The sequence below is a fragment of the Hemitrygon akajei genome, chromosome 5, assembly GCF_048418815.1.
Source record: "Hemitrygon akajei chromosome 5, sHemAka1.3, whole genome shotgun sequence".
In the NCBI taxonomy this organism is placed as follows: Eukaryota; Metazoa; Chordata; class Chondrichthyes; order Myliobatiformes; family Dasyatidae; genus Hemitrygon; species Hemitrygon akajei.
In genome coordinates, this window is record NC_133128.1 from 112,925,450 (window position 1) to 112,952,631 (window position 27,182).

Below are 27,182 nucleotides of genomic sequence, written 5' to 3' on the forward strand. Positions count from 1 at the left end.
TTGGTAAAAGGAACAATAGTGTGGACTACTACCTAAATGGTGAGAAGGTTCAAACACCAGAGGTGCAGAAGGACTAAGGAGTCCTTGAAAGAGTACCATAAGTTTCGTTTACAGGTTGAGTCTGTGGTAAAGAAGGCAAATGTAATGTTGGCATTTACTTCAAGGGGAATAGAATATAAAAGCAAGGAAATAATGTACAGCCTTTATAAGACACTAGTCAGGCCGCACTTGGGAGTATTGTCAACAGTTTTGGGCCTCATATCTCAGAAAGGATGGTTGTCATTGGAGAGAGTTCAGAGAAGATTCACAAGGATGATTCCGGGAATGATGAGGTTAACACATGAGGATCGTTTGACAGTTTTGGGCCTGTCCTCACTAGAATTTAGAGGAGATAAGAGGGGATCTCATTGAAACTTACCAAATGTTGGAAAGACTAGATAGGGTGGATGCGGAGAGGATGTTTTCTATGGTGGGGGTATCCAGAACTAGAAAGCACGGCCTCAAAATTGAGGAGCAGCCCTTGAGAACAAAGATGAGGAGGAAATTGTTTAGCCAGAGAGTGGTGAGAGTGGAATGCTCTGCCACAGACTGTGGGGGAGGCCAAATCGTATGTATAGTTAAAGCAGAAGTTGATAGTTTCCTAATTGGTCAGGGCATCGAAGAATGGCAAGAAGGCAGGTGTATGTGGTTGAATGGGATCCGGGATCAGCCATGGTGGAATGTGAAGCAGACTCAATGGCCTGAATGGCCTAATTCTGCTCCTATGTATTAAGGTCTTATGGAAGTCATGCTGTGCCTTTATAAACACTGATCTTCCATTAAAAAGGTTATTGTATTCATATCTGATTGTCACATTATAGGACACAATTCAAGACATGACCTCTTCCCATTACTACCATCGGGGATGATGTACAAAAGCCTGAAGACACATATTCAGTGTTTTAGGATCAGCTTCTACACCCCACTATCAGATTTCTGTACCCATGAACACTACTTCACTATCTTGCACTCTTTTTATACTACACTACTTGTTTATTTTTTATATTTTATTGTAAATTACAATATTTTTTCTATGCACTGTACTGCTATTGCAAAACAACAAATTTGAGTACAGATGTCAGTGATAATAAACCTGATTCTGATTCTGAGAGTGTTTGAGAGGAAAAAAATTACAAGAAAAGTTCCAAGGGAGAGTGACTACATTTACCAGGATAGATTAGTGAGACGAGGTTTGAGTATCTCAGAATCCGCTGATCTTCTGGGATTTTCATCCACAACAGATCTCTAGAGTTCACAGAGAATGGTGCGAAAAACACAGTAACATCTGTTGAGCGGCAGTTCTGTGAGTGAATAAATCTTGTCCATAAGGGATATCAAAAGAGAATGACCAGACTGGTTCAAGCTGACAGGAAGGCAACAGTAACGATGTGTTACAACAGTGGTTTGGAGAAGAGCATCTCTGAATGTACAACATATCGAACTTTAAAGAGGATGGGCTGCAGCAGCAGAAGACCACCAATGTACAAGCAGTGGCCACTTTATTAGGTACTTGTAAGGTACCTAAAACTTTACAAGTATTAAAGTATTTTAATACTTTAAAATACTTAGCAGGAGTTTAGATTGAGATACTTTTCTGTGTGTTCACTTTACATTGAAACAGTGTGAATTAGTTAAGGAAACATTTCACACTCTCTTAGTTTTCCTTCTGTTTTACTTTATGGCAAATGTCTGTAAACACATCTCTCCACAAAATACCAACTTCCTCAGAGATTAGTTCCTACAACAAAACTGAAGAAAAATATTAAAAATGATCTTTACTTACCACTTCAGGAGAGTCAAGGGTGAAATTGGGAATGAAGTGCTCATGTCCTGGTTGGAACGTATTGGCTTGCACTTTTACTGTGAGGAACCAAGGAGGGCAAAGGATTTTGTCATCTACCAAACGATGATCACGCATGACCTGCCAATGAGACCAATGATTCAAAAATTTAAAAAGCAAATCAAAATCAAAGTCAATTTATTATCCAAGTATATACTCTATATGTCACCATATAGAATTTAGTGCAGTGGTTAGCACAATACCATTAAAGCTTGGGCCATTGGAGCACAAAGATCAATTCCAGTGTAATCTGTGAGAAGTTTGTATGTCCTTCTCATGAGTGCGTGTGTTTCCTCTGGGTGCTGCAGTTTCCTCCCAGAGTCCAAAGATGTACCAGTTGTAGGTTAATTGGTCATTATAAATTGCCCTGTGATTAGGCTAGAGTTAAATAGGTGGGTTGCTGTGTCATTGGGCTGAAAGGGCCTATTCTGCACTGTATCTCTAAATAAATCTATAAAAATATATATATAAACAAAGACTGGCAAAGAACCAGTGTGCAAAAGACAACAAATTCTGCAAATAATTTTTTAAAATACCAAGAAATTGACTTGTACAGTAGTTGAAAGTGAGTCCATGGGTTGTGGAATCATTTCAAAGTTGAAGCGAGTGAAGTTATCCACACTGGTTCAGGAGCCTGATGGTTGTAAAGTAATACCTCTTCCTGAATCTGGTGGTGTGGGCCTAAGGCTCCTGTACCTCCTGCCTGGTGGTAGTAGCGAGAAGAGAGTATGGTCTAGATGGTGGATGTATTTGATAACAACATTACTACAGCACGTGACAGTTATCACAGATGCTGCTGTAGAACTTCTTGAAGGCATGAATTTATCCTCAGTCACATTGTTTTGAACTTTAGGTTGAAGAGAAATGAGAAGTGTGTAGTAGGTCATGTTTAACAAATCTATTAGAGTTTTTTGAGGAGGTTACCAAGAAAGTGGATGAAGGGAAGGCAGTGGATGTTGTCTACATGGACTTCAGTAAGGCCTTTGACAAGGTCCCGCATGGAAGGTTAGTTAGGAAGATTCAGTCACTAGGTATACATGGTGAGGTAGTTAATTGGATTAGACATTGGCTCAATGGGAGAAGCCAGAGAGTGGTAGTTGAGGATTGCTTCTCTGAGTAGAGGCCTGTGACTAGTGGTGTGCCACAGAGATCAGTGCTGGGTCCATTGTTATTTGTCATCTACATCAATGATCTGGATGATAATGTGGTAAATTGGATCAGCAATTTTGCTGATGATACAAAGATTGGAGGTGTAGTGGACAGTGAGGAAGGTTTTCAAAGATTGCAGAGGGATTTGGACCAGCTGGAAAAATGGGCTGAAAAATGGCAGATGGAGTTTAATATAGACAAGTGTGAGGTATTGCACTTTGGAAGGACAAACCAATGTAGAACATACAAGGTAAATGGTAGGGCACTGAGGAGTGCAATAGAACAGAGGGATCTGGGAATACAGATACAAAATTCCCTAAAAGTGGCATCACGGGTAGATAGGGTCATAAAGAGAGCTTTTGGTACATTGGCCTTTATAAATCAAAGTATTGAGTATAAGAGTTGGAATGTTATGGTGAGGTTCTATAAGGCATTGGTGAGGCCGAATTTGGAGTATTGTGTGCAGTTTTGGTCACCAAATTACAGGAAAGATATTAATAAGGTTGAAAGAGTTCAGAGAAGGTTTACAAGGATGTTGCCGGGACTTGAGAAACTGAGTTACAGAGAAAGGTTGAATAGGTTAGGACTTTATTCTCTGTAACATAGAAGAATGAGGGGTGATTTGATAGAGGTATATAAAATTATGATGGGTATAGATAGAGTGAATGCAAGGAGGCTTTTTCCACTGAGGCTAGGGGACGAAAAAAAAACAGAGGACATGGATTAAGGGTGAAGCGGGAAAAGTTTAAAGGGAACATAGGGGTGGGGGGGCTTCTTCACACAGAGAATGGTGGGAGTGTGGTATGAGCTGCCAGATGAAGTGGTAAATGCGGGCTCACTTTTAACATTTGAGAAAAACTTGGACAGATACATGGATGAGAGGTGTATGGAGGGATATGGTCCGGGTGCAGGTCAGTGGGACTAGGCAGAAAAATGGTTTGGCACAGCCAAGAAGGGCCATAAGGCCTGCTTCTGTGCTGTAATGTTCTATGGTTCTATGGATTTTGGTGACTCAAGGGTCTTAATGGGGTGTAGAATTGTTCATTTTCTTGTAATTTAACTTTCTTATGCTTGTTTATATTTTTATATAATCACCTATATACGTATAATTGTTCAGTGAATTTTCCAGTAATTGCAGTGCAGTTGCTTTGTATGTTTCTAGAAACTTCTGAGTTTTCTGTAGCAGGTGTCGTGCCACATGAATCTGGCTATATTATAGATTAATTGTTATCACTGCAATTTTAATTATCTCTAATCAGAGTAGGAGATGGCCACAACTATTTCTTTGTTCTTTTATTTGTTCTCTCAGCTTCTCTTTCTTGTTTATTTTCTGCTCTTGTAACACCTAATAAAACAATCATAAGCAACAAGTTTTATGCCTCATTCTTGACTTCTAAAGAACTTTTGGATTGCAAAAACATCAGAACCCAACACCTGCATAGTGGCTGCCCAACTCTCAGATTCCTCCATCATTTTGTGTGTTGCAAATTGATTTTGGAAGCAGAGTATAAACATAGTCATTACTGTAATCCGTACTTAGCTTAAATGACTGAAGACAAGTTTCTACTCATTTCTGTTCAATTGAGAGGACAGGTGTTTGGTGCATTCAAGACATACCAATAAATACACTTTACTGAGTCATAATGTCTTGAAGTCACGATACAATAGTTTGAATTGTTCAGTTTTATGTTTCAGCTCAGTATCACAGCTATGCTCATCAGATGACATGGTACATTTCAAAGTTCTTTGCAGCCGATAAAATATTTTTGAAGAGTATTGGTTGTTGTGATATAGAATGTAAAACATAGAACAGTACAGCATGGTACATGCCCTGAGGCACATAATGTTGTGCTAACCCTTTACCTACTCCAAGAACAATCTATCTCTTCCCTATCACATATCCCTTCATTTTTCTATCATCCATGTGCCTATCTAAGTGTTTCTTACATGTCCCTCATTATCTGCCTCTACCATCAGCCATGGCAGTATATTCTATATACTACACATTCTCTGTGTGTAAAACCTGCCTCTGACCCCCCCCCCTCCATACTTCCCTCAAATCACCTTAAAATTATGCCGTTATTAGCCACTTCCACTCACGTATTATCTATGCCTCATATCATCTTGTATACTTCTATCAAAATATCTCTTATCCTCCTTTTCTCCAAAAGAAAAGCTCTAACAAAAATGATGCATTTCATTGTACGTTTCAATCTACTGTACATATGACAAATAAAGCTAATTTCTTAAAGAGAATCTAGTCTCTGAAGAAACTTGCAGGCTTCTCCCAGTACATCTTCAGACTGTATTGGTCATTGATGCAAATACGACACAATTCACTGTATGTTTTCATATACATGTGACAAATAAAGTTAATCTTATTCTTATGACTTGAAACCATGATCCCATGAGAACCACTGATCAGTGGGTCTCACTTTACATCATGTGGGATGTTCTCTACACCTACTGACCTTATAATAGGCAAAGCATTCAAGTTCAGCTGCATACAACATGTTGAATTTATCAGGCGTAAAATGGATACGGAAAGCCATATTCTTCAAGGGCGGGATGTCGATGATTGGAGGCACCACAGTAAAGGCGCTGCCTGGTTGGGTCACCCAAAGAACTGTGATCTTTCCTTTCGTGTGGTTCGTCATGGAGAGGGGCAGAGGAATAACCCGGTCAAGCTCCAGACAATTCCCGAAGCAAAATTCTAGGTTGTTAACAGACACATGTGGTGGAAACATGGTGACACTGCTTTGGATGCCATTGTCAAAGTACTCATTGATTGAAGGGATGTTGGGAAACGAGGCAGGAGCCTCTGAACAATCCTGTAAAGATTGAAGAAGTGCAAAAGTGAAAGCAGGAAAACCTAAGAAACAAAGTTATGAGCATTTTCTAAATAATGGCATTAGGAACATTGGAACTACTTGTTTTAACATGCTAGTTTTGAATCCATCAACATCACCATACTAGGGCACACCATTGACCAATAGCTTAACTGGATGAAGCACATAAGCATTATGGTTACAGGAGTACATAAGTGACGGGGAATTTTACCCAGTAATTAACTGCATAATCACTAACTCTTTAAAGGCCCTATGCAGGAATGTGATGAAATTTTCTCCACTGTTCTGGATGACAATACCGAGTAAATTCATAATATCCAGGATAAGTCGATCCGCTTCAATGAGAGCGTGCAAAAGAAATTTGGTATATCCCCATCAACCCTCACCAAGTATTATTGATGTACCATAGAAAACATCCTGTCTGAATGCATCATAGCATGGTATGGCAAATGCTCGGTCAGTGACCGCAAGAAACTGCAGAGAGTTGTAGACACAGCTCAGCACATCACAGAAACCAGCCTCCCCTCCATCTATACATCTCACTGCCTTGGTAAAGCAGCCAGCATAATCAAAGATCCCTAGCTACCCCAGACATTCTCTTTTCTCCCCTCTTCCATCAGGCAGAAGATACAAAAACCTGAAAGCACGTACCATTAAGTTCAAGAACACATTCTATTCCACAGACTACTGAACAGTTCCCCCCATCCTGCCAGGATACTTGGGAGTGTGGAGGAGTAGAGGGATCTGGGGGTACATGTCCACAGATCCCTGAAAGTTGCCTCACAGGTAGATAGGGTAGTTAAGAAAGCTTATGGAGTGTTAGCTTTCATAAGTCGAGGGATAGAGTTTAAGAATTGCAAGGTAATGATGCAGGTCTATAAAACTCTGGTTAGGCCACACTTGGAGTACTGCGTCCAGTTCTGGTCGCCTCATTATAAGAAGGATGTGGAAGCATTGGAAAGGGTACAGAGGAGATTTACCAGCATGCTGCCTGGTTTAGAGAGTATGCATTATGATCAGAGATTAAGGGAGCTAGGGCTTTACTCTTTGGAGAAAAGGAGGATGAGAGGAGACATGATAGAGGTATACAAGATATTAAGAGGAATAGATAGAGTGGACAGCCAGCCACTTCCCCAGGGCACCATTGCTCAATACAAGAGGACATGGCTTTAAGGTAAGGGGTGGGAAGTTCAAGGGGGATATTAGAGGAAGGTTTTTTACTCAGAGAGTGGTTAGTGCGTGGAATGCACTGCCTGAGTCTGTGGTGGAGGCAAATACACTAGTGAAATTTAAGAGACTACTAGACAGGTATATGGAGGAATTTAAGGTGGTGGGGATATATGGGAGGCAGGGTTTAAGGGTCGGCACAGCATTATAGGCCAAAGGGCCTGTACTGTGCTGTACTATTCTATGTTCTATAATAAAATGGACTCTTGACCTCACCATCTATGTCAGTATGATCTTCCACCTTATTGTCTACCTGCACTGCACTTTCTCTGTAGTTAATATACTTTATCCTGCATAGCTTTGTTTTACCTTGCTCTACCTCAATGCCATGTGTAATGAATTGATCTGCATGAACATAATGCAAGACAGGTTTTTTCACTGTATCTTATAAACACAAAAGATTCTACAGATGCTGAAAATCTTGAGTAACACACACAACATGCTGGAGGAACTCAGTAAGCCAAGTGGCATCTATGAAGGAGAATAAACATTTGGTTTTTTGGGCAGAGACCCTTTTCACCTGAACGTCAACAGTATATTCCCCTCCACAGATGTTGCCTGACCTGCTGAGCACCTCCAGCATTTTGTGTGCACTTCACTGTATCTTGGTACATGTGACAATAGTAAACAATTCCAATTCTATCTACCAGCTTAAAGTTCACTCCTTTTAGAAAATGTATTGTAGCAATTTACAGACACAACAGTTCCCATCATTGAAACCTATTGAACATTGAAAGGCCTGAATAGAGTGGATATTGGAAGGATATTTCCAATAATTGGAGAGTCTAGGACCAGAGAGCAAAGCATCAGAATAAGAGGACATCCCTTTATAACAGAGATGAGGAGGAATTTCTTTTGCTAGAGGGTGGCAAACCTGTGGACGTCATTGCCACAAACAGCTGTGGGGGCCAAGTCATTGGGTATATTTAAAGCAGAGGTTGATAAGCTATTGATTAATAAGGGTGTGAAAGGTTACAGGAGAAGGCAGGAGAATGGGGTTGAGAGGGATAATAAATTAGTCATGATCAGTACAGCAGACCCAATGGGCCAAATGGCCTAATTCCTCTCTTCTGTCTTGTCTACATTCTTCTTATTTGCAGCCCATTTAGAACAAGGTAGAACCTATCTGGAAACAACATCAGCTCAAAGCTTTCCATCAGTTTACACAACATCTTCATTCTGAAATAACTTCATAACTTCATCATTGCTACTGAACAACCCTCTAAGAGTCGCTTAAGCACAGACTGTGATGGTTCAAAAACACAAGAAATTTTGCAGATGCTGGGAATCCAGAATAACACAGACAAAATGCTGGAAGAACTCAGCAGGTCAGGCAGCATCTATGGGAATTCATAAACGATCGATGTTTTGGGACAAGACCTTTCTTCAAGATTGGGAAGGAAGGGGGAAAATTTCTTTAGCGTTTGGAACGGGGCATGACTGCGCCAGTGCGTGGAGGTCGGTCAGTGAGAACAGCAGGAAGAGCTAAAATAGGCGACAGCTCTACAGAGCAGGTGACAGAGTAGAGGGAGACAGAGTAGGAAGGCTTTTGCTCAATGGGGCTTAGGTAATAAAGGATCAAGGCGAGGTAGGTTATCTGTTTAGAATACATACAGAAATTATGTGTATGAGGCCAGTATTCTGTGCTCATACACAGATGTGTAATGTAATTTGAGCTCTGTCAAATGTGGGAGGTCCTGGAGACTCCCAGCCTCCCGGGTGGCCACATCTGCACCAAGTGCGTTGAGCTGCAGCTCCTTAGGGACCACGTTAGTGAACTGGAAATGCAGCTCAATGATATTTGTCTGGTCAGGGAGAGTGAATAGGTGATAGATAGAGCTATAGGCAGGTAGTCTCTCTGAGGCCTTGGGAGACAGATAAGTGGGTAACAGTCAGGAGAGGGAAGGGCAAGAAGCAGATGCTAGAGAATACCTCAGTGGCTGTTCCCCTTAACAATAAGTACTCCTGTCTGAGTACTGTTGGGGGAGGTGGCCTACCTGGGGGAACCAACAGTGGCCACCCCTCTGGCACAGAGTCTGGCCCTATGGCTCAAAAGGGTAGGTAAGGGAAGAGGATGGCAGTAGTGATAGAGGACTCTATAGTTAAGGGGTCAGACAGGCAATTCATTGGATACAGGAAAGAAACACGGATGGTAGTTTGCCTCCCAGGTGCCAGGGTCCGCGATGTTTCTGATCGCGTCCACGATATCTTGAAGTGGAAAGGAGAACAGCCAGAGGTTGTGGGACATATTGGTACCGACGACATAGGTAGGAAAAGGGAAGAGATCCTGAAAACAGACTACAGGGAGTTAGGAAGGAAGTTGAGACACAGGACCTCAAAAGTAGTAATCTCGGGATTACTGCCTGTGCTGCATGACAGTGAGTATAGGAATAGAATGAGGTGGAGGATAAATGCGTGGCTGCGGGATTGAATCAAGGGGCAGGGATTCAGATTTCTGGATGATTGGGACCTCTTCTAGAGCAGGTGTGACATGTATAAAAAGGACGGGTTGCACTTGAATCTGAGGGGGACCAATATCCTGGTGGGGAGTTTTGCAAAGGCTATTGGGGAGAGTTTAAACTACAATTGGCGGGAGGTGGGAACTGAACAGAAGTGACGGAGGAAAGGGAGGTTAGCTCACAAATAGAGAAAGCTTGGAGACAGTGCGAAAGGGAGGGTAGGCAGGAGATAGAGAAGGGATGCACTCAGACCGATGGGTTGAGATGTGTCTATTTTAATGCAAGGAGTATTATGAACAAAGCAGATGAGCTTAGACATGGATCAGTACTTGGAGCTATGATGTTGTGGCCATTAAAGAGACTTGGATGGTGCAGGGGCAGGAATGGATACTTCAAGTGCCAGGATTTAGATGTTTCAGAAAAGATAGGGAGGGAGGCAAAAGAGGTGGGGTGTGGCACTGTTGATCAGAGATTGTGTCACAGCTGCAGAAAAGGAGGAAGACATGGTGGGGTTGTCTACGGAGTCTCTGTGGGTGGAAGTTAGAAATAGGAAGGGGTTAATAACTCTACTGGGTATTTTTTATAGACCACCCAATAGTAACAAGGACATCGAGGAGCAGATAAGGACACAGATTCTGGAAAAGAGTAATAATAACAGGATTGTTGTGGTGGGAGATTTTGATTTCCCAAATATTGATTGGAATCTCCCTAGAGTGAGGGTTTAGATGGGGTGGAGTTTGTTAGGTGCACTCAGGAAGGTTTCTTGACACAATATGCAAATAAGCTTCCAAGAGGAGAGGCTGTACTTGATCTGGTACTGGGAAATAAACCTGGTCAGGTGTCAGGTCTCTCAGTGGGAGAGCATTTTGGAGATAGTGATCACAATTCTATCTCCTTTACCACAGCATTGGAGAGGGATAGGAACAGACAAGTTATGGAAATGTTTAATTGGAGTAAGAAGAAATATAAGGCCATCAGGCAGGAACTTGGAAGCATAAATTGGAAACAGGGAAACGTATGGAAGAAATGTGGCAAATGTTCAGGGGATATTTGCATGGGGTTCTGCGTAGCTACGTTCCAATGAGACCGGGAAAGGATGGTAGGGTACAGGAACCATGGTGTACAAAGGTTATTGTAAGTCTAGTCAAGAAGAAAAGAAGAGCTAGGTAATGATAGAGATCTAGAAAATTATAAGACTAGCAGGAAGGAGCTTAAGAATGAAATTAGGAGAGCCAGAAAGGGCCATGAGAAGGCCTTGGCAAGCAAGATTAAGGAAAACCCCAAGGCATTCTACAAGTATGTTAAGAGCAAGAGGATAAGATGTGAGAGAGTAGGACCAATCAAGTGTGACAGTGGAAAAGTGTGTATGGAACCAGAGGAGATAGTAGAGGTACTTAATTAATGTGATTGTAGTGATGACTTGCAGTGGACTGAAAAGCTTGAGCATGTAGATATTAAGGAAGAGGATAAGCTGGAGCTTTTGGAAAGCATCAAATTGGATAAGTCACCGGGACTGGACGGAATGTACCCCAGACTACTGTGGGAAGTGAGGGAGGAGATTGCTGAGCCTCTGGCGATGATCCTTGCATCATCAATGAGGACGGGAGAGGCTCTGGAGGATTGGAGGGTTACAGATGTTATTCAAGAAAGGGAGTAGGATAGCCCAGGAAATTACAGACCAGTGAGTCTTACTTCAGTGGTTGGTAAGTTGATAGAGAAGATCCTGAGATGCAGGATTTATAAACACTTGGAGAGGCATAATATGATTAGGAATAGTCAGCATGGCTTTGTCAAAGACTGGTCGTGCCTTACAAGCCTGATTGAATTTTTGAGGATGTGACTAAACATATTGATGAAGGTTGAGCAGTAGATGTAGTGAATATGGATTTTAGTAAGGCATTTGATAAGGTATCCCATGTAAGGCTTATTAAGAAAGTAAGGAGGCATGGGATCCAAAGGGACATTGCTTTGTGGATCCAGAACTGGCTTGCCCACAGAAGGCAAAGAGTGGTTGTAGTTGGGTCATATTCTGCATGGAGACTGGTGACCAGTGGTGTGCATCAGGGATCTGTTATGGGACCCCTACTCTTTCTGATCTTTATAAATGACCTGGATGAGGAAGTGAAGGGATGGGTTAGTAAATTTGCTGATGACACAAAGGTTGAGGGTGTTGTAGATAGTGTGGAGGGCTGTCGGAGGTTACAGCGGGACATTGATAGGATGCAAAACTGGGATGAGAAGTGGCAGATGGAGTTTAACCCAGATATGTGTGAGGTGGTTCATTTTGGTAGGTCAAATATGATGGCAGAATATAGCATTAATGGCAAGACTCTTGGCAGTGTGGAGGATCAGAGGGATCTTGGGGTCCAAGTCCATAGGACACTCAAAGCTGTTACACAGGTTGACTGTGTGGTTAAGAAGGCATACAGTGCATTGGCCTTCATCAATTGTGGGATTGAGTTTAAAAGCCAAGAGGTAATGTTGCAGATATACAGGACCCTGGTCAGATCCCACTTGGAGTACTGTGCTCAGTTCTGGTCACCACACTACAGGAAGGACGTGGAAACCATAGAAAGGGTGCAGAGGAGATTTTCAAGGCTGTTGTCTGGATTGGGGAACATGCCTTAGGAGAATAGTTTGAGTGAACTCGGCCTTTTCTCCTTGGAGCGACAGAGGATGAGAGATGAGCTGATAGATGTGTAGAAGATAATGAAAGGCATTGATCATGTGGATAATCAGATGCTTTTTCCCAGGGCTGAAATGGCTAGCACGAGAGAGCACAGTTTTAAGGTGCTTGGAAGCAGGTATAGAGGAGATGTCAGGGGTAAGTTTTTTATGCAGAGAGTGTTGAGTGCGTGTAATAGGCTGCCCGCAACGGTGGTGAAGGCGGAAATGATAGGGTCTTTTAAGAGACTCCTGGATTGGTACATGGAGTTTAGAAAAATAGAGGGCTATGGGTAAGCCTAGGTAGCTCTAAGGTAAGGACATGTTCAGCACAGCTTTGTGGGCTAAAAGACCTGTATTGTGCTGTAGGTTTTCGATGTTTCTATGTTTCTAAAATGCCAGAATAAAAAGGTGGGGAGAGAAGGAGGACTAGAAGGTGATAGATGAAGCCTGCTGAGTGGAAAAAGTAAAGGGGTGGAAAAGAAAGAATCTAATAGGAGAGGATGGTGGACCATGGGATCAAGGGAAGAGGGAGGGACACCAAGGAGAGGTGATAGGCTGGTGAGGAGAACAGGCCAGAGTAGGGAATAGAAGAAGAGGGAAGGGTAGGGGAAAAGATACTGCTGTGTCTGCTCCATTCCCTCTGACCTTCCCCTCTCCGAGGCAGAATGTTCTATCCTCAGCAAGGATCCTCACCTTTGTCCCCCTTTACCCGCACCTCTTGAATTCCACACCTGTCACGACAACAAACTCTTCTTCCATCTCCAAACCCACTTCTTTGGCAAGGATTCTCTACCCCACACTGATGATCCCTTCTTCCGTCTCCATCCACTCCTCTTCTTGGATACCTCACTCTGCCTTCTCTGGATCTGTTCTTCTCTAATTCTTGATGAGACATCAACGGGCTGGACCTCAGCACCACTCTTTCCTCAAACCTAACTGCCTGCCCTCCAAACCCTGCACACCAATCCTAATATTATCATGAAACCTGCAGAGAAAGGAGGTCCTGTTGTAGTGTGGTGGACTGACTTCTACCTTGCTGGAGCCAGGAGGCAACTCTTAGACACCTCCTTCTACCTACCTATTGAAAAGGACTCCTCTGCCAACCATCAGAAAATTATCTCCAACACCATCCTCATTACCTCTGGAGAACTCCCATCCACCGCCACCAAACTCAGAGTTGCCCCACCCCACAGTTCGTTTCTTCCTCCTATCCAAGATTCAAACTGACTATTCAGATAGGCCCATTGTCTCTGCCTTCTCCTACCTTACTGCACTTGTGTATACATGCCTCGGTTCCAATCTGTTCTGCTTGGTTCAGTCCCTTCCCATCTACTTCCGCAACACTTCGCATGTTCTCCTTGACAACTTTCAATTCCTTGGCCCTGACTGCCTCATTTTACCATGGATGTCTAATCCCTATATACTTCTATCCTCCATCAAAAAGGCCGTAAAGCTATCATTCTTTCTCAACAAAGGACCCAACCAAACCCCACCACACCACAAAACCAGCCTTCACCCTCAATAATTTGTCCTTTGACTCCTCCCGCTATCACCAAACCCGAGGGGTAGCCATGGGTACTGCATGGGCCCAGCTATGACTGCCTTCTCTTTGCCTACACAGAACAGTCCATGTTTGAAGCCTTTCCTGGTAATGCTCCCAATTATTCCTGTGCTACACTGATGACTGCAGTGATGCTGCTTCATGCACCCATGCTGAACTTGTCAATGTCATCAAATTTGCCTCCACCTTTAACCCTGCCTTTAAATTCACGGTCCATTTCTGACATCTCTTTGCCCTTTCTCAATCCCTCTGTCTCCATCTCTGGAGACAAACTGTCTACCGACATCTTTTATAAACCTAGCAATTCACATGGCTATCTTACCTACATATATCTCTTTCCACCGTCTCCTGTAAAAATGCTATTCCCTTTCCTCAGTTCCTTCGTCTCTGCCGCATCAGTTCACAGGATGAGGCTTTCCTTTCCAGGACATCAGAAATGCCCTCCTTCTTCGAAGTATGGGGTTTCCCTTCCTCCACCATTGATGCTGCCATCACCCACATCTTTTCATTTCCCAGACATCTGCACTCACCCCATCTTGCCACTGACTTAACAGAGATAGAGTTGCACTTGCCCTCACTACAACTTCCGCCATCTTCAAGGGGAACCTACTAACAACCATACCTTTACCTCCTCCCCACTCTTCACTTTCTGCAGAAATCGCTCCCCCCATGATTCCTTTGTCCATTTATTCTTCCCCACTAACCTCCCTCCTGGCACATACCACTGCAGGTGCCAGAAATGCTACACCTGCCCATTTACCTCCTTTCTTACCTCCATTCAAGCACCCAGTTCTTCCAAGTGAGGCAACACTTCACCTGCGAATCTTTTGGGGTCATCTATTGTATCCTAATGCAGCCTCCTCTATGTTGGTGAGACCTACGTAAATTGGGGAACCACTTTGTCGAGCATCACTGCTCTAACCACCAAAAGTGGATTTTCCCAGTGACTAATCATTTTAAATTTTATCCTCACTCCCATTCTGACATGTCGGTCCATGGCCTCCAGTTTTGCCACGATGAGACTCATCCAACCTGATGGTATAAACATCATTTTCTCCTTTCAACAATTTTTCCCTCCCCCTTCCCTCTCTTCTATACCCCACTCTGGCCTCTTACCTCTTCTCCTCATCTGCCTATCACCCCCCACTGGGGTCCCTCCCTCTTCTCTTTCTCTTATGGAACACTCTCCTCTCCTATTATATTCCTTTATTCCAGCCCTTGATCTTTCCCATCAAGCTGGCTTCCCCTTCCTTTCCAGTCCTGAAGAAGGGTCTTGGCCCAAAACATCAACATTTTATTCATTTCCATAGATGCTGACATGCTGAAATCTTCCAGCATTTTGTGAGTGTTGCTTTGGTTCAGAAATGCAGCTAACCAGCAGCATTCATGGACAATTAGTGATTAGCAGTAAATATCAACCTTTGATCATACAGTATTTGTTTAATCCATACTGTATTTCAGGATCTGGGTATCTCTGGGGCCCAACATCTACCATCCACTGCTAACTAGTTTTGAACTGAGAGGCTTGTTCAATCAATTCAGGAAGCATTTAAGAGTCAACACAACTGGTAGATTGAACATAAAGGAAAACCTGCAGATTCTGGAAATCTGAAACAGAAACAGAAGATGGTGAATGAGAAAAACAGAGTTAATCAGTTTAAATGGTTGACTCTTGCTCTCTCCACACATGCTGCATGGCCTGCTGAGTACTAAAGAGTGATAGAGTAAAAGTGTCATACAGTACAGAAGTAGGCCCTTTGGCCCAACTTGTCCATGGATTATATAGATGGAATTAGAATGAGTTTATTATTGTCACATGTATGAAGGCTGTGTGAAAATTTGTCTTGGATGCTATTCATACAAGTCAAAGCGTTATACAGTGCATAGGAGGTACTACAAGGTAAAACAATAACAATGTAGAATAAAGTCTAACAACTACAAAGTACAATGCAGGCAGACAATAAGGTGCAAGTTCATAACAAAGCAGACTGTGAGGTCAAGAGTTCATCTTATTGTTCCGCGGAACCATTCAATACTCTTATAATAGAAGCAGCCCTTCAGCCTGATGGTAAGTGCTTTCAGGCTTTTATACCTCCTGCCCAATGAAACAAGGGAGAAGAGCGAATGTCCAGGGTGGAAGGGGTCATTGATTATGTTGACTGCTTTACTGAGGCAGTGAGATAGATTGAAATCAATCTAACCTCACTACACGCGACAACAATAAACTAATTTCCCAACCAGTTGTAACCTTCCAGGCCAGAAAAAAAGAGAGAAGAGGGAGAAGCCGTTACCTCATTACTATCCAGGTCTATGGACTTGCAGCATTTCTCAGCAGCCAACACCAGGGCACCATCAGCATCAAGCTGTAACTTGCCTTCCTGTAGCATCATTGTCAGTATGTCTGGAGGGTAGAAGGTCAGTCCACGTATCATGTTGGTACGGTATATTTCCAGGTGCTTTGACGTGAGAATCGCCGGTGTTACCTGGTCTGAGTGGCAGGTACCCATTAAATCCAAAAACAAGGGATCCTGTAACAAAGATAGGAAAATTTAGATGGTTAGATGTTCATTGGCTGCACACGCCTCTGAACAGTTGATGCATCACTGTAAAATTGACATTGATAAAGAACTTAGAAGAAAATTCTTTGCTCAAAGAGTAACCAGGATGTGGACACAAGAGATTGTGCAGATGCTGAAAATACAGAGGAAATCCAGTTTCTTATTAATTTCAGCTCTTTTATTTACTTCAAGCTCACACCATGAAGTAACAAGTTCCACATTCTGGTCAACACACAGAAAATGCTGGAGGAACTCAACAGATCAGGCAGCATCTATGGAAAGGAATAAACTGTCGATGTTTTAGCCCAAGACCTTTCATCAGGACTCATTTTGTTTATTCTTTTCCATAGATGCTGAGTCCCTCCAGCACTTTCTGTGTGTTACTCTGAATTTCAGCATCTGTAGAATCTCTTGTTAAATTATTTCAAAGTTTCAAAGTCAATCATATTGAAGTCGCATGCAAGCCAGATTTCCTCTGCTGGACAACATTAATGAACCAGATGGGTTTTCAGACCAGAGAAGGACGAGCAGTAATTTCCCAAGGACAAGCTCTTCGGGCCACAATGTCCAAGCATGATGCCAACCCAAACTACTTCAATATAACTGTATGTGGTCAACATCCCTCCATTCCCTGTCTGTCTAAATGCCTCTTAAACATTACTATCATATCTATTCTTTGTTTTATATTCTAGTCCCAATGCAGGTTTTTGACCCGAAACACTGGCAGTTCCTAACAGATTTACAAAATAGAACATAGAAAACCTACAGCACAATACAGGCCCTTTGGCCCACAATGCTGTGCCGCACATGTACTTCCTTTAGTAATTACTCGGGTTACCCATAGCCTTTTATTTTTCAAAGCTCCAAATACCTATCCAAGACTCTCTTAAAAGACCCTATTGTATCCTCCTCCACCACCATCGCCGGCAGCCCACTCCATGCACTCACCACTCTCTGCATAAAAAACTTACTCCTGACATCTCCTCTGTACCTACTTCCAGGCACCTTAAAGCTGTGCCTTCTCATGTTAGCCACTTCAGCCCTGGGAAAAAGCCTCTGACTATCCACATGATCAATGCCTCTCATCATCATATACACCTCTATCAGGTCACCTCACATCCTCCGCAGCATCCATGGAGGGGAATAAGCAGTCAAATTTTGGGCCAAGGCGCTTCATCAGGACTGGAGAGGAAAGGGCAAGGGAGCAAGGGAGGGGCAGAAGTACAAGCTACAAGGTGAAACCACATTTTGGGGGGGGGGGGGGGGGGGGGAGGATGAAATGAGAAGCTGAGAAGTGATAGGTGGAAAAGATAAAGTGCTGAAGAAGAAGAAGGAATCTGATAGGAGTGGAGAGTAGACGACGGGAGAAAGGGAAGGAGGAGGGGCACCAGAGGGGGTTGTTAGTTAGACAGGTGAGGAGGAGAAAAGAGGTAAGAGGGGAGCCAAAAAGGAGAACTGAAAAAGAGAAGTGAAGTGTTCTGTCACTCCACAAACAGGTTAATTTTTTTTACTTCTACAAGAGCCTTTTTTGTTATCGTCCTGGCCATCAAAGGGTATGGGGAAAAGGCAGGGGAGTAGGGATGACTGGAAGAATTGGATCAGTCCATGATTGAATGGCAGAGCAGACTCGATAGGCTGAATGGCCTACTTCTGCTCCTATATCTTACGGTCTTATTACCTACTTATGCAAATGAAATTTTACAAACTGAAATAACAAGTACTGTTTTATGTGAAGCTTCACTGTACCTGATGATGGATGAGACAAGCCACTCTTCTGTAATAGTTCATGGGATGGGGAGGTCGGAATGTTACCTTCAGTGTCTCAGTTGACTCCCCTCCCAAGAAGCCACATGGTTGATCAATAACAAACACACTTTGGCAGCAGTCAATTTCAAACTGGTAAAATGTTGGCACATCTGACGTGTTACTGATTTCCATGGTGTAGGTCAGGGCATCGTTGAGGAACACACAACCAAAATTCAGTTTCAGGTCTGAGAGTGACACTACTGGTCCTGGAACAAGAGTACAAAAATTTTATTGTAATTTTTTTTAACCTCCTCATTTCTTTACATCCATCATCCCATAAGGTACTGAAACCCAGCATCAGAAACTTTGCAATTCAACCTCCTTTATGGCATTCAGCGATACCTACCAGAGAAGGCCACTTAGACAATTCAAAGTTCAAAGTACATTTATTATCAATGTTATTATATATTACCTTGAGATTCATTTTCTTGCAAGCATTCACAGGAAAAATGAATATTATAGAATTTGCTTAAAACAATGCATAAACAGGCTAAGAACCAATGTGCAAAAGAAGACAAACCACAAATAAACAAAATATTGAGAACTTGAGTTGTATTGACTGCTTGAAAGTGAGTCCATATGGAATCAGTTCAGTACTTTGGTGAGTGAAGTGATCCACACTGGCTCAGGAGCCTAATAGTTGTATGGTATTAACTGCTCCTGGATGGTGGAGTCCTTGATGATAGATGCTGCTTTCTTGTGGCAGCACTCCTTGTAAATGTGCTCCATGGTGGACACAGCTTTGCCTGGGATGATGGACTGGGCTGATACCACCATTTTCAAGATTCAAGATTCAAAAACTTTATTGTCATTCCAACCATACATCAGCTCTGCAGGGCAAAAATGAGACAGCGTTTCCCGGGGGCAAGTGCAATCATAAGATAACAAACGCAACAATAAATAGTAAACACGACAATAAATAGTAAAACAACAGCCACATGTCGGTTAAAATCAAGTTATAGGGCAATGATGTTTCCACATCAGACCATTATGCTACCAGTTATGATACTCCCCACTATGCATTTATAGACCTTTTTCAAAGTTTTAAGTGACATGCTGAATCTGTGCAAACTTCTAAGAAAGTAGATAATTGGAAAAAATGGGCTTTATATAGCTTTGGCTCAACATGTGGCAGTATTGACTTCAACAAAGGACAGTCTGAGAATCAAGATCATAATTCAGACTTACACTCCCATACAGGGTGTAATTGCTATCAAACCATAGCCACATCTGCTCACTTACATTCTGCACCACAATCTCAAAGAGCACCAATGGAGTTTTCCCAGAAATTCTGACCCCATATTTGTATGTTCATGAATATCTGAAACATATCACCTAGGCATTTTGAGGATAATTATGCATGGTATATGAGTTTAGTGAGCTAGTGCAATTCTCTTCGGAGTGAAGAAGGATGAAAGGCAACTTGATAGAGCCTTGTTGCTTCCTAAATATTACTCACTCAAATTTTTTAAAGAGATTAAAAAGATCAGCTTTATTTGTCAGATGTACATTGAAACATACAGTGAAATGTGTCATTGAGTCAATGACCAACAGAGTCCGAGGATGTTTTAAGGTCAGGTTGCAAATGTCGCCACGCTTCATAGCATGCACACAACTTACTAACTCTAACCCGTGTGCTTTTAGAATGTGGGAGGAAAATGGAACATCCAGAGGAAACCCATGCAGTCATGGAGAGAACATACAGACACCTTACAGTTGCTAGCAGGAATTCAATCCAGATCGTTGGAGCTGTGATGCAATATGCTAGCCACTATACTACTATGCCGCCAATATGTTCTCGATCGGCATTTGAAGTTGGCATTCAGATGTCAATAGACAACTGGTAAATTAGTTTATTATTGTCACATGCACCGAGATACAGTGAAAAATATTTTTTGCTTACTATTCATTACAATGATGAATTAAGCTACTACATGGGAAAACAATAACAGAATTCAGAATAGAATGTTGCAGTTACAGAGAAAGTGAAGTGCAGGTAGACAATAAGGTGTACAATCATAACAAGGTACATAGTGAGGTCAAGAGTCACTTCTTATTGAACTAGGGGACTTTTCAATAGTCTTATAAAAGTGGGATAGAAACTTTCTTTCAGCTTAGTGGTGCATGTTTCAGGCTATAGGAGTAGGCATTAGGAAATTTTTCATTTCCTTACAGTTAGATAACAGAAAACATAACTACTTGATGAAGTTTAAGCTTTCAATAATGAATTATACAAATATTTAAGTCTCAGACTTGGTCTCATGTCGAAAGACTGAGGATTTTGTGCAGAGTCTAAAATCTCCTGGTTTGTTCTCCTTGGAGCAGAGAATATTAAGGGGTGGTTTAATTAAGATATTCAATGTCATGAAGGTTTTGTTTAAGAGTTAATAGGAAGGGCTGAAACTCAAAAGATAAAGATTTAAGGTACAAGTTATGATGTTCAGAACTGTACTACCAGAAGTTCAAAGTAAATTTATTACCAAAACACACTTATATCACCATATACTTATCTGAGATTCATTTTTTGCAATCATTCACAGTAAATACAAAGAAACACAATAGAATCAATGAAAAACTGCATACATCAAAGATGAACAAACAACCAATGTGCAAAAGACAATAAAATGTGCAAATACAAAAAGACAAAAAAAACAAAATAATAATAATAAATGAATAAGCAGTAAATATCGAGAATATGAGATGAAGTGTCCTTGGAAGTGAGTCCATAAGTTGCGAGATCAGTTCAATGAGTGAGATTGAGATAAGTTATCCGTACTGGTTCAAGAGCCTGATGGTTGAGGGGTAATAACAGTTCCTGAACCTGATGGTGTGGGACCTGAAGCATCTGTACCTCCTTCATGATGGCAACAGGGAGAAGAGAGCATGGCCTGGGTGGTGGGGATCCTCGATGATGAATGCTGCTTTCCTGCGACAGCACTCCTTGTTGATGTGCTCAGTGGTGAAGAGGTCTTTATCTACAATGGACTAAAATGTATCAACTACTTTTATAGGCTTTGTTGTTCAAAGGCATTGGTATTTCCATACCATGGTGTGATGCAGTACACTCTCCATCGTGAGCAGGTGAAAGAAGCAAGGGTAAGTACTTGAAAATGGTTTTTGGCATGAGTAATTGGAGGACTGGACTTGAATCCATGGATGTAAGTTTGAATCTCCCTTGAATCCCAGGGTCAGAGGTCTGTACGGGCAGGTCCAGAGGCCCAAAATCCATTGACATATCCAGATGTTAGACACCAACAATCCATAAGACCATAAGATATGGGAGTAGAATTAGACCATTTGATCCATCATGTCTGCTCCACCATTTCATCATAGCTGATCCATTTTCCCCTCAGCCCAATCTCCTACCTTTTCCCTATAACCCTTCATGGACTGACTAATCAAGAATCTATCAAAATCTGCCTTAAATAAACCTAGTGACTTGGCTTCCACAGCTGCCTGTGGCAATGAATTCCACAGATTCACCACTCCATGGCTGAAGAAATTCCTCCTTATCTCCGTTCTGAAAGGATGTCCCCCCCCCCCCCCCCATTCTAAGGCTGTGTCCTCTGGTCTTATACTTTACCACTGTAGGAAACATCCTATCCACATCCACTCTATCGGGACCTTTCAACATTTGATAGGTTTCAATGAGGTCACCCTTCATTCCTTTGAATTCCAGTGAGTACAGGCCCAGAGCCATCAAACAGTCCTCATATGACAATCCTTTCAATCCAGGAATAATTTTTATGAACCTCCTTTGAGCTCTCTCCAATATCAGCACATCCTTTCCTAGCCAAGGAGCCCAAAACTACTCACAACACTCACCAGTGCTTTATAAAACATCCTTCCTTTTATATTCTAGACCCCTTGAAATGAATGCTAACATCGCACATGTCTTCCTCTACACTGACTTAACCTGAAAATTAACCTTTAGGGAATCTTGCACAAGGACTCCCAAGTCCCTTTCACCTCAGATTTTTGAATATCCTCTACATTTAGAAAATAGTCTATGCTTTTATTTCTTCTACCAAAATGCATGACCATACACTTCGACACTGTATTCCATCTGCCACTTCTTTGCCCATTCTCCTAATCTGTCCAAATCTTTCTGTATCCTTTCTACTTCTTCAAAACTACCTGCACCTAAAACCTGTCTTCATATAATCCACAAATGTGATCACAAAGCCATCAATTCTGTCATCCAAATCATTCAGATACTGTGCCAATAAAAAATACTGACTTCCTTGGAAATTTTCATGTTTATTGTTTTACAACATTGAATCACAGTGAATTTCATTTAGCTTTTTTTGATCAACTAAAAAAGACTTGTGCGTCAAAGTAAAAACAGATCTCTACAAAGTGATCTAAATTAATTACAAATATAAAATACAAAATAATTGATTGCTTAAGTATTCACCCCCTTTAATATGAAACACCAAATCATCACTAGTGCAGCCAATTAGTTTTAGAAGACCCATAATCAGTTAAATGGAGATCGTCGTGTGCAGTCAAGGTGTTTCAATTGATTTCAGTAAAAATGCACCTATATCTGGGAGGTCCATCTGCTGACGAGTCAGTATCCTGGCAAAAACTACTCCACAATGTCAAATAAACTCTCCAAGTAACTCCACGATAAGGTTACTGAAAAGCACAAGTCAGGAAATGGATAAAGAAAATTTACAAGTCACTGAATATCCCTTGGAGTACAGTTAAGTCAATCATCATGAAATGGAAAGAAAAAGGCACAGCTGTAAATCTGCCCAGAGCGGGCCGACCTCGAAAACTGAGTGAAGACGCAAGAAGGGGACTAGTGAGGGAGGACACCAAGAGATCTATGACAACTCTGGAGGAGTTACAAGCTTCAATGGTGGAGATGGGAGAGGCTGCACATACAACAACTGTTGCCAAGGTGCTTCAGTAATTGCAGCTTTATGGGAGAATGGCAAAAAGAAAGCCACAGTTGAAAAAAACTCACATGAAATCTTGGCTAGAATTTCCCAGAAGGCATGTGGGAGACTCTGAAGTCAGTTAGAAGAAGGTTCTATGGTCTGATGAAACCAAAATTGAGCCTTTTGACCATCAGAGTAAACGCTATGTTTGGCGTATGCCAAACACCGCACATCATCAAAAACCCAACATCTCTACCTTGAAGCATTGTGCTGTGAGGATGCTTCACTGCAGCAGGTACCGGAAGGCTTGTGAAGATAAAGGGTAAAATTAATGCAGCAAAATACTGGGAAATCCTGGAGGCAAATCTGATGCAGTCTGCAAGAGAACTGTGACTTGGGCGACGATTTATTCTCAAGCAAAACAATGACCCCAAGCATAAAGCCAAAGGAGTAGCTTAAAAACAACAAAGTTAATGTCCTGGAGTGGCCAAGTCAGAGTCCAGACATCAATCCAGTTGAGAATTTGTGACTGGACTTGAAAATGTCATACGGTGGGTGTTGAAAACCGACCCAAATTCAAGACACAGACACTGAAGTACTAGGGACGGGACTAGGTGTGACAAGAAAGCAAGGGAAGAGGGGGAGAAATAACACTGGACAAGACTAGAATACAAGGCCTGAGTTAGGACTAGACTAGGAGAGGGTCCTGGATGAGGAACTAGGAACTAGGAACCTGGACAAGGACTCCAAGCCAGAGATTGGACAGGGACCTGGAACCTGGGTCTTGACTCGGGCTCGGACTCCGGATCCAGGAGAGGACTGGACATGGGGGCAGGACGCAGGACTCCAGGGCTGGATGAGGACATGAAACTCAGACTAGGTCTTGGTCGAGAGAGAGCAAAGCAGAAACGGGGAGAGGCGTAGCTGGACACGGACACTGGCCTTGGGCAAGACCAGGACTCAGGGCCTGGGTTATGACTTAGACTTGGACCTGGACTGGAAATCTCCTCGGAGCCTTGGATTTGGACACGAAACGACAAACAATGACAGTCCATTCGAGTAGCAGCAAACGGCCTGCCTACTGAGCTGGATACGAGACAACAATACAACCACAGTCCATTTTAGTAGTGGCAAACAGCCTGCCTACTGAGCCTTGGACTCAAGCATGGGAACACTGAACACAGAGCCGGGACCCCTCCTTGCGAGCAGGACATAGGGCTGGGGCTTACACAGAGTCAGGACCCCTCCTTGGGGACAGGATGTAGGGCCAGGACCCAGGATAATGACAAGACAAACCCCACAGAGGCGAGGACAGGATGATGACAAGAGGAACACCACAGAGGCGAGGACAGGATGATGACAAGAGGAACCCCACAGAGATGAGGACAGGATAATGACAAGACAAACCCCACAGAGGCGAGGACAGGATGATGACAAGAGGAACCCCACCGAGGCGAGGACAGGATGATGACAAGAGGAACCCCACCAAGGCGAGGACAGGATGATGACAAGACGAACCCCACAGAGACGAGGACAGGATGATGACAAGACAAACCCCACAGAGGTGAGGACAGGATGATGACAAGACGAACCCCACAGAGGCGAGGACAGGATGATGACAAGAGGAACCCCACCGAGGCGAGGACAGGATAATGACAAGACGAACCCCACAGAGACGAGGACAGGATGTTGACAAGAGGAACCCCACCAAGGCGAGGACAGGATGATGACAAGAGGAACCCCACAGAGACGAGGACAGGATGTTGACAAGAGGAACCCCACCGAGGCGAGGACAGGATGATGACAAGATGAACCCCACAGAGATGAGGACAGGATGATGACAAGAGGAACCCCACAGAGGCGAGGACAGGATGATGACAAGAGGAACCCCACAGAGACGAGGACAAGATGATGACAAGATGAACCCCACAGAGGTGAGGACAGGATGATGACAAGAGGAACCCCACAGAGACGAGGACAGGATGATGACAAGAGGAACCCCACAGAGACGAGGACAAGATGATGACAAGAGGAACCCCACAGAGGCGAGGACAGGATGATGACAAGAGGAACCCCACAGAGACGAGGACAAGATGATGACAAGATGAACCCCACAGAGGTGAGGACAGGATGATGACAAGAGGAACCCCACAGAGACGAGGACAGGATAATGACAAGAGGAACCCCATAGAGATGAGGACAGGATGATGACAAGACGAACCCCACAGAGGTGAGGACAGGATGATGATAAGAGGAACCCCACAGAGACGAGGACAGGATAATGACAAGTCGAACCCCACAGAGGCGAGGACAGGATAATGACAAGTCAAACCCCATAGAGATGAGGACAGGATGATGACAAGACGAACCCCACAGAGGTGAGGACAGGATGATGACAAGAGGAACCCCACAGAGACGAGGACAGGATGATGACAACAGGAACCCCACCGAGGCGAGGACAGGATGATGACAACAGGAACCCCACAGAGGTGAGGACAGGATGATGACAAGAGGAACCCCACAGAGACGAGGACAGGATGATGACAAGACGAACCCCACAGAGGTGAGGACAGGATGATGACAAGACGAACCCCACAGAGGTGAGGACAGGATGATGATAAGAGGAACCCCACAGAGACGAGGACAGGATAATGACAAGTCGAACCCCACAGAGGCGAGGACAGGATAATGACAAGTCAAACCCCATAGAGATGAGGACAGGATGATGACAAGACGAACCCCACAGAGGTGAGGACAGGATGATGACAAGAGGAACCCCACAGAGACGAGGACAGGATGATGACAACAGGAACCCCACCGAGGCGAGGACAGGATGATGACAACAGGAACCCCACCGAGGCGAGGACAGGATGATGACAACAGGAACCCCACCGAGGCGAGGACAGGATGATGACAACAGGAACCCCACAGAGACGAGGACAGGATGATGACAACAGGAACCCCACAGAGGTGAGGACAGGATGATGACAAGAGGAACCCCACAGAGACGAGGACAGGATGATGACAAGACGAACCCCACAGAGGTGAGGACAGGATGATGACAAGACGAACCCCACAGAGGTGAGGACAGGATGATGATAAGAGGAACCCCACAGAGACGAGGACAGGATAATGACAAGTCAAACCCCACAGAGACGAGGACAGGATAATGACAAGTCGAACCCCACAGAGGCGAGGACAGGATAATGACAAGTCAAACCCCATAGAGGCGAGGACAGGATAATGACAAGACGAACCCCACAGAGGTGAGGACAGGATGATGACAAGAGGAACCCCACAGAGATGAGGACAGGATAATGACAAGATGAATCCCACAGAGGCGAGGACAGGATAATGACAAGACAGCACCTACATCCGACCCAAGGGGCACTTATATTCCCAGCCTCAATTCGAGCATCAGGTGCCTATGACTAAGCCCAAATGAAACAAGGGACAGCCAGAAGACCCAGAGTCTAGAGTTCACAGACCAGACTGTGAACCGGAATGCAGACTTCTCGGACCAGACCATGACAGAGAAAGATTGCTCACTTATGATCCCCATGCAATCTAACAGATCTTGAGCAGTTTTGTAAAGAAGAATGGGGGGAAATTGCAGTGTTCAGATGTGCAAAGCTGATAGAGACCAATCCACATAGACTCAAGGCTGTAATTGTTGCCAAAGGCACATCTACTAAATACTGACTACTTATGCAATCAATTATTTTATGTTTAATAATTGCGACAAATTTAGACCAATTTGTAAAAATTTGTTTTACTATGACATAGAGTCTTTTTCTGTTGATCAGTGTCAAAAAAAGCTAAATTAAAGCCATAGTGATTCACAACGTTGTAAAACAATAAAACTTCCAAGGGGGTGGGGTGAATACTTTTTATAGGCATAGCATAATGTAAAAAGCAATGGTCCCAATACAGACCCCGTGGAACACCACTCATCACCAGCAGACAACCAGAAAAGACTCTCTTTACTCCCACTCTTTGCCTCTTGCCAATCAACCAACACTCTATCCATGCTAGTATATTTCCTGTAATACCATGGGCTCTAAACTTGTTAAGCAGCCTTGTGTGGCATCTAGTCAAAAGTCTTCTGAAAATCCAAGTACACAACATCAACTGATCC

The 27,182-nt window shown here is 43.2% G+C and overlaps 1 protein-coding gene across 1 annotated transcript in view; it reads right to left on the bottom strand.

The window, feature by feature from the left end:
• cfap65 (cilia and flagella associated protein 65) overlaps positions 1-27,182 on the bottom strand; it is a 204,576-nt gene that overhangs the window by 126,331 nt on the left and 51,063 nt on the right. Inside the window, exons 8-11 of the mRNA XM_073046190.1 lie at positions 18,096-18,361; positions 16,083-16,319; positions 5,500-5,859; positions 1,823-1,960 (exon numbers count right to left, since the gene is read on the bottom strand). Coding sequence (XP_072902291.1) covers positions 1,823-1,960; positions 5,500-5,859; positions 16,083-16,319; positions 18,096-18,361 — 1,001 coding nt within the window. The remainder of the gene's footprint in view (positions 1-1,822; positions 1,961-5,499; positions 5,860-16,082; positions 16,320-18,095; positions 18,362-27,182) is intronic.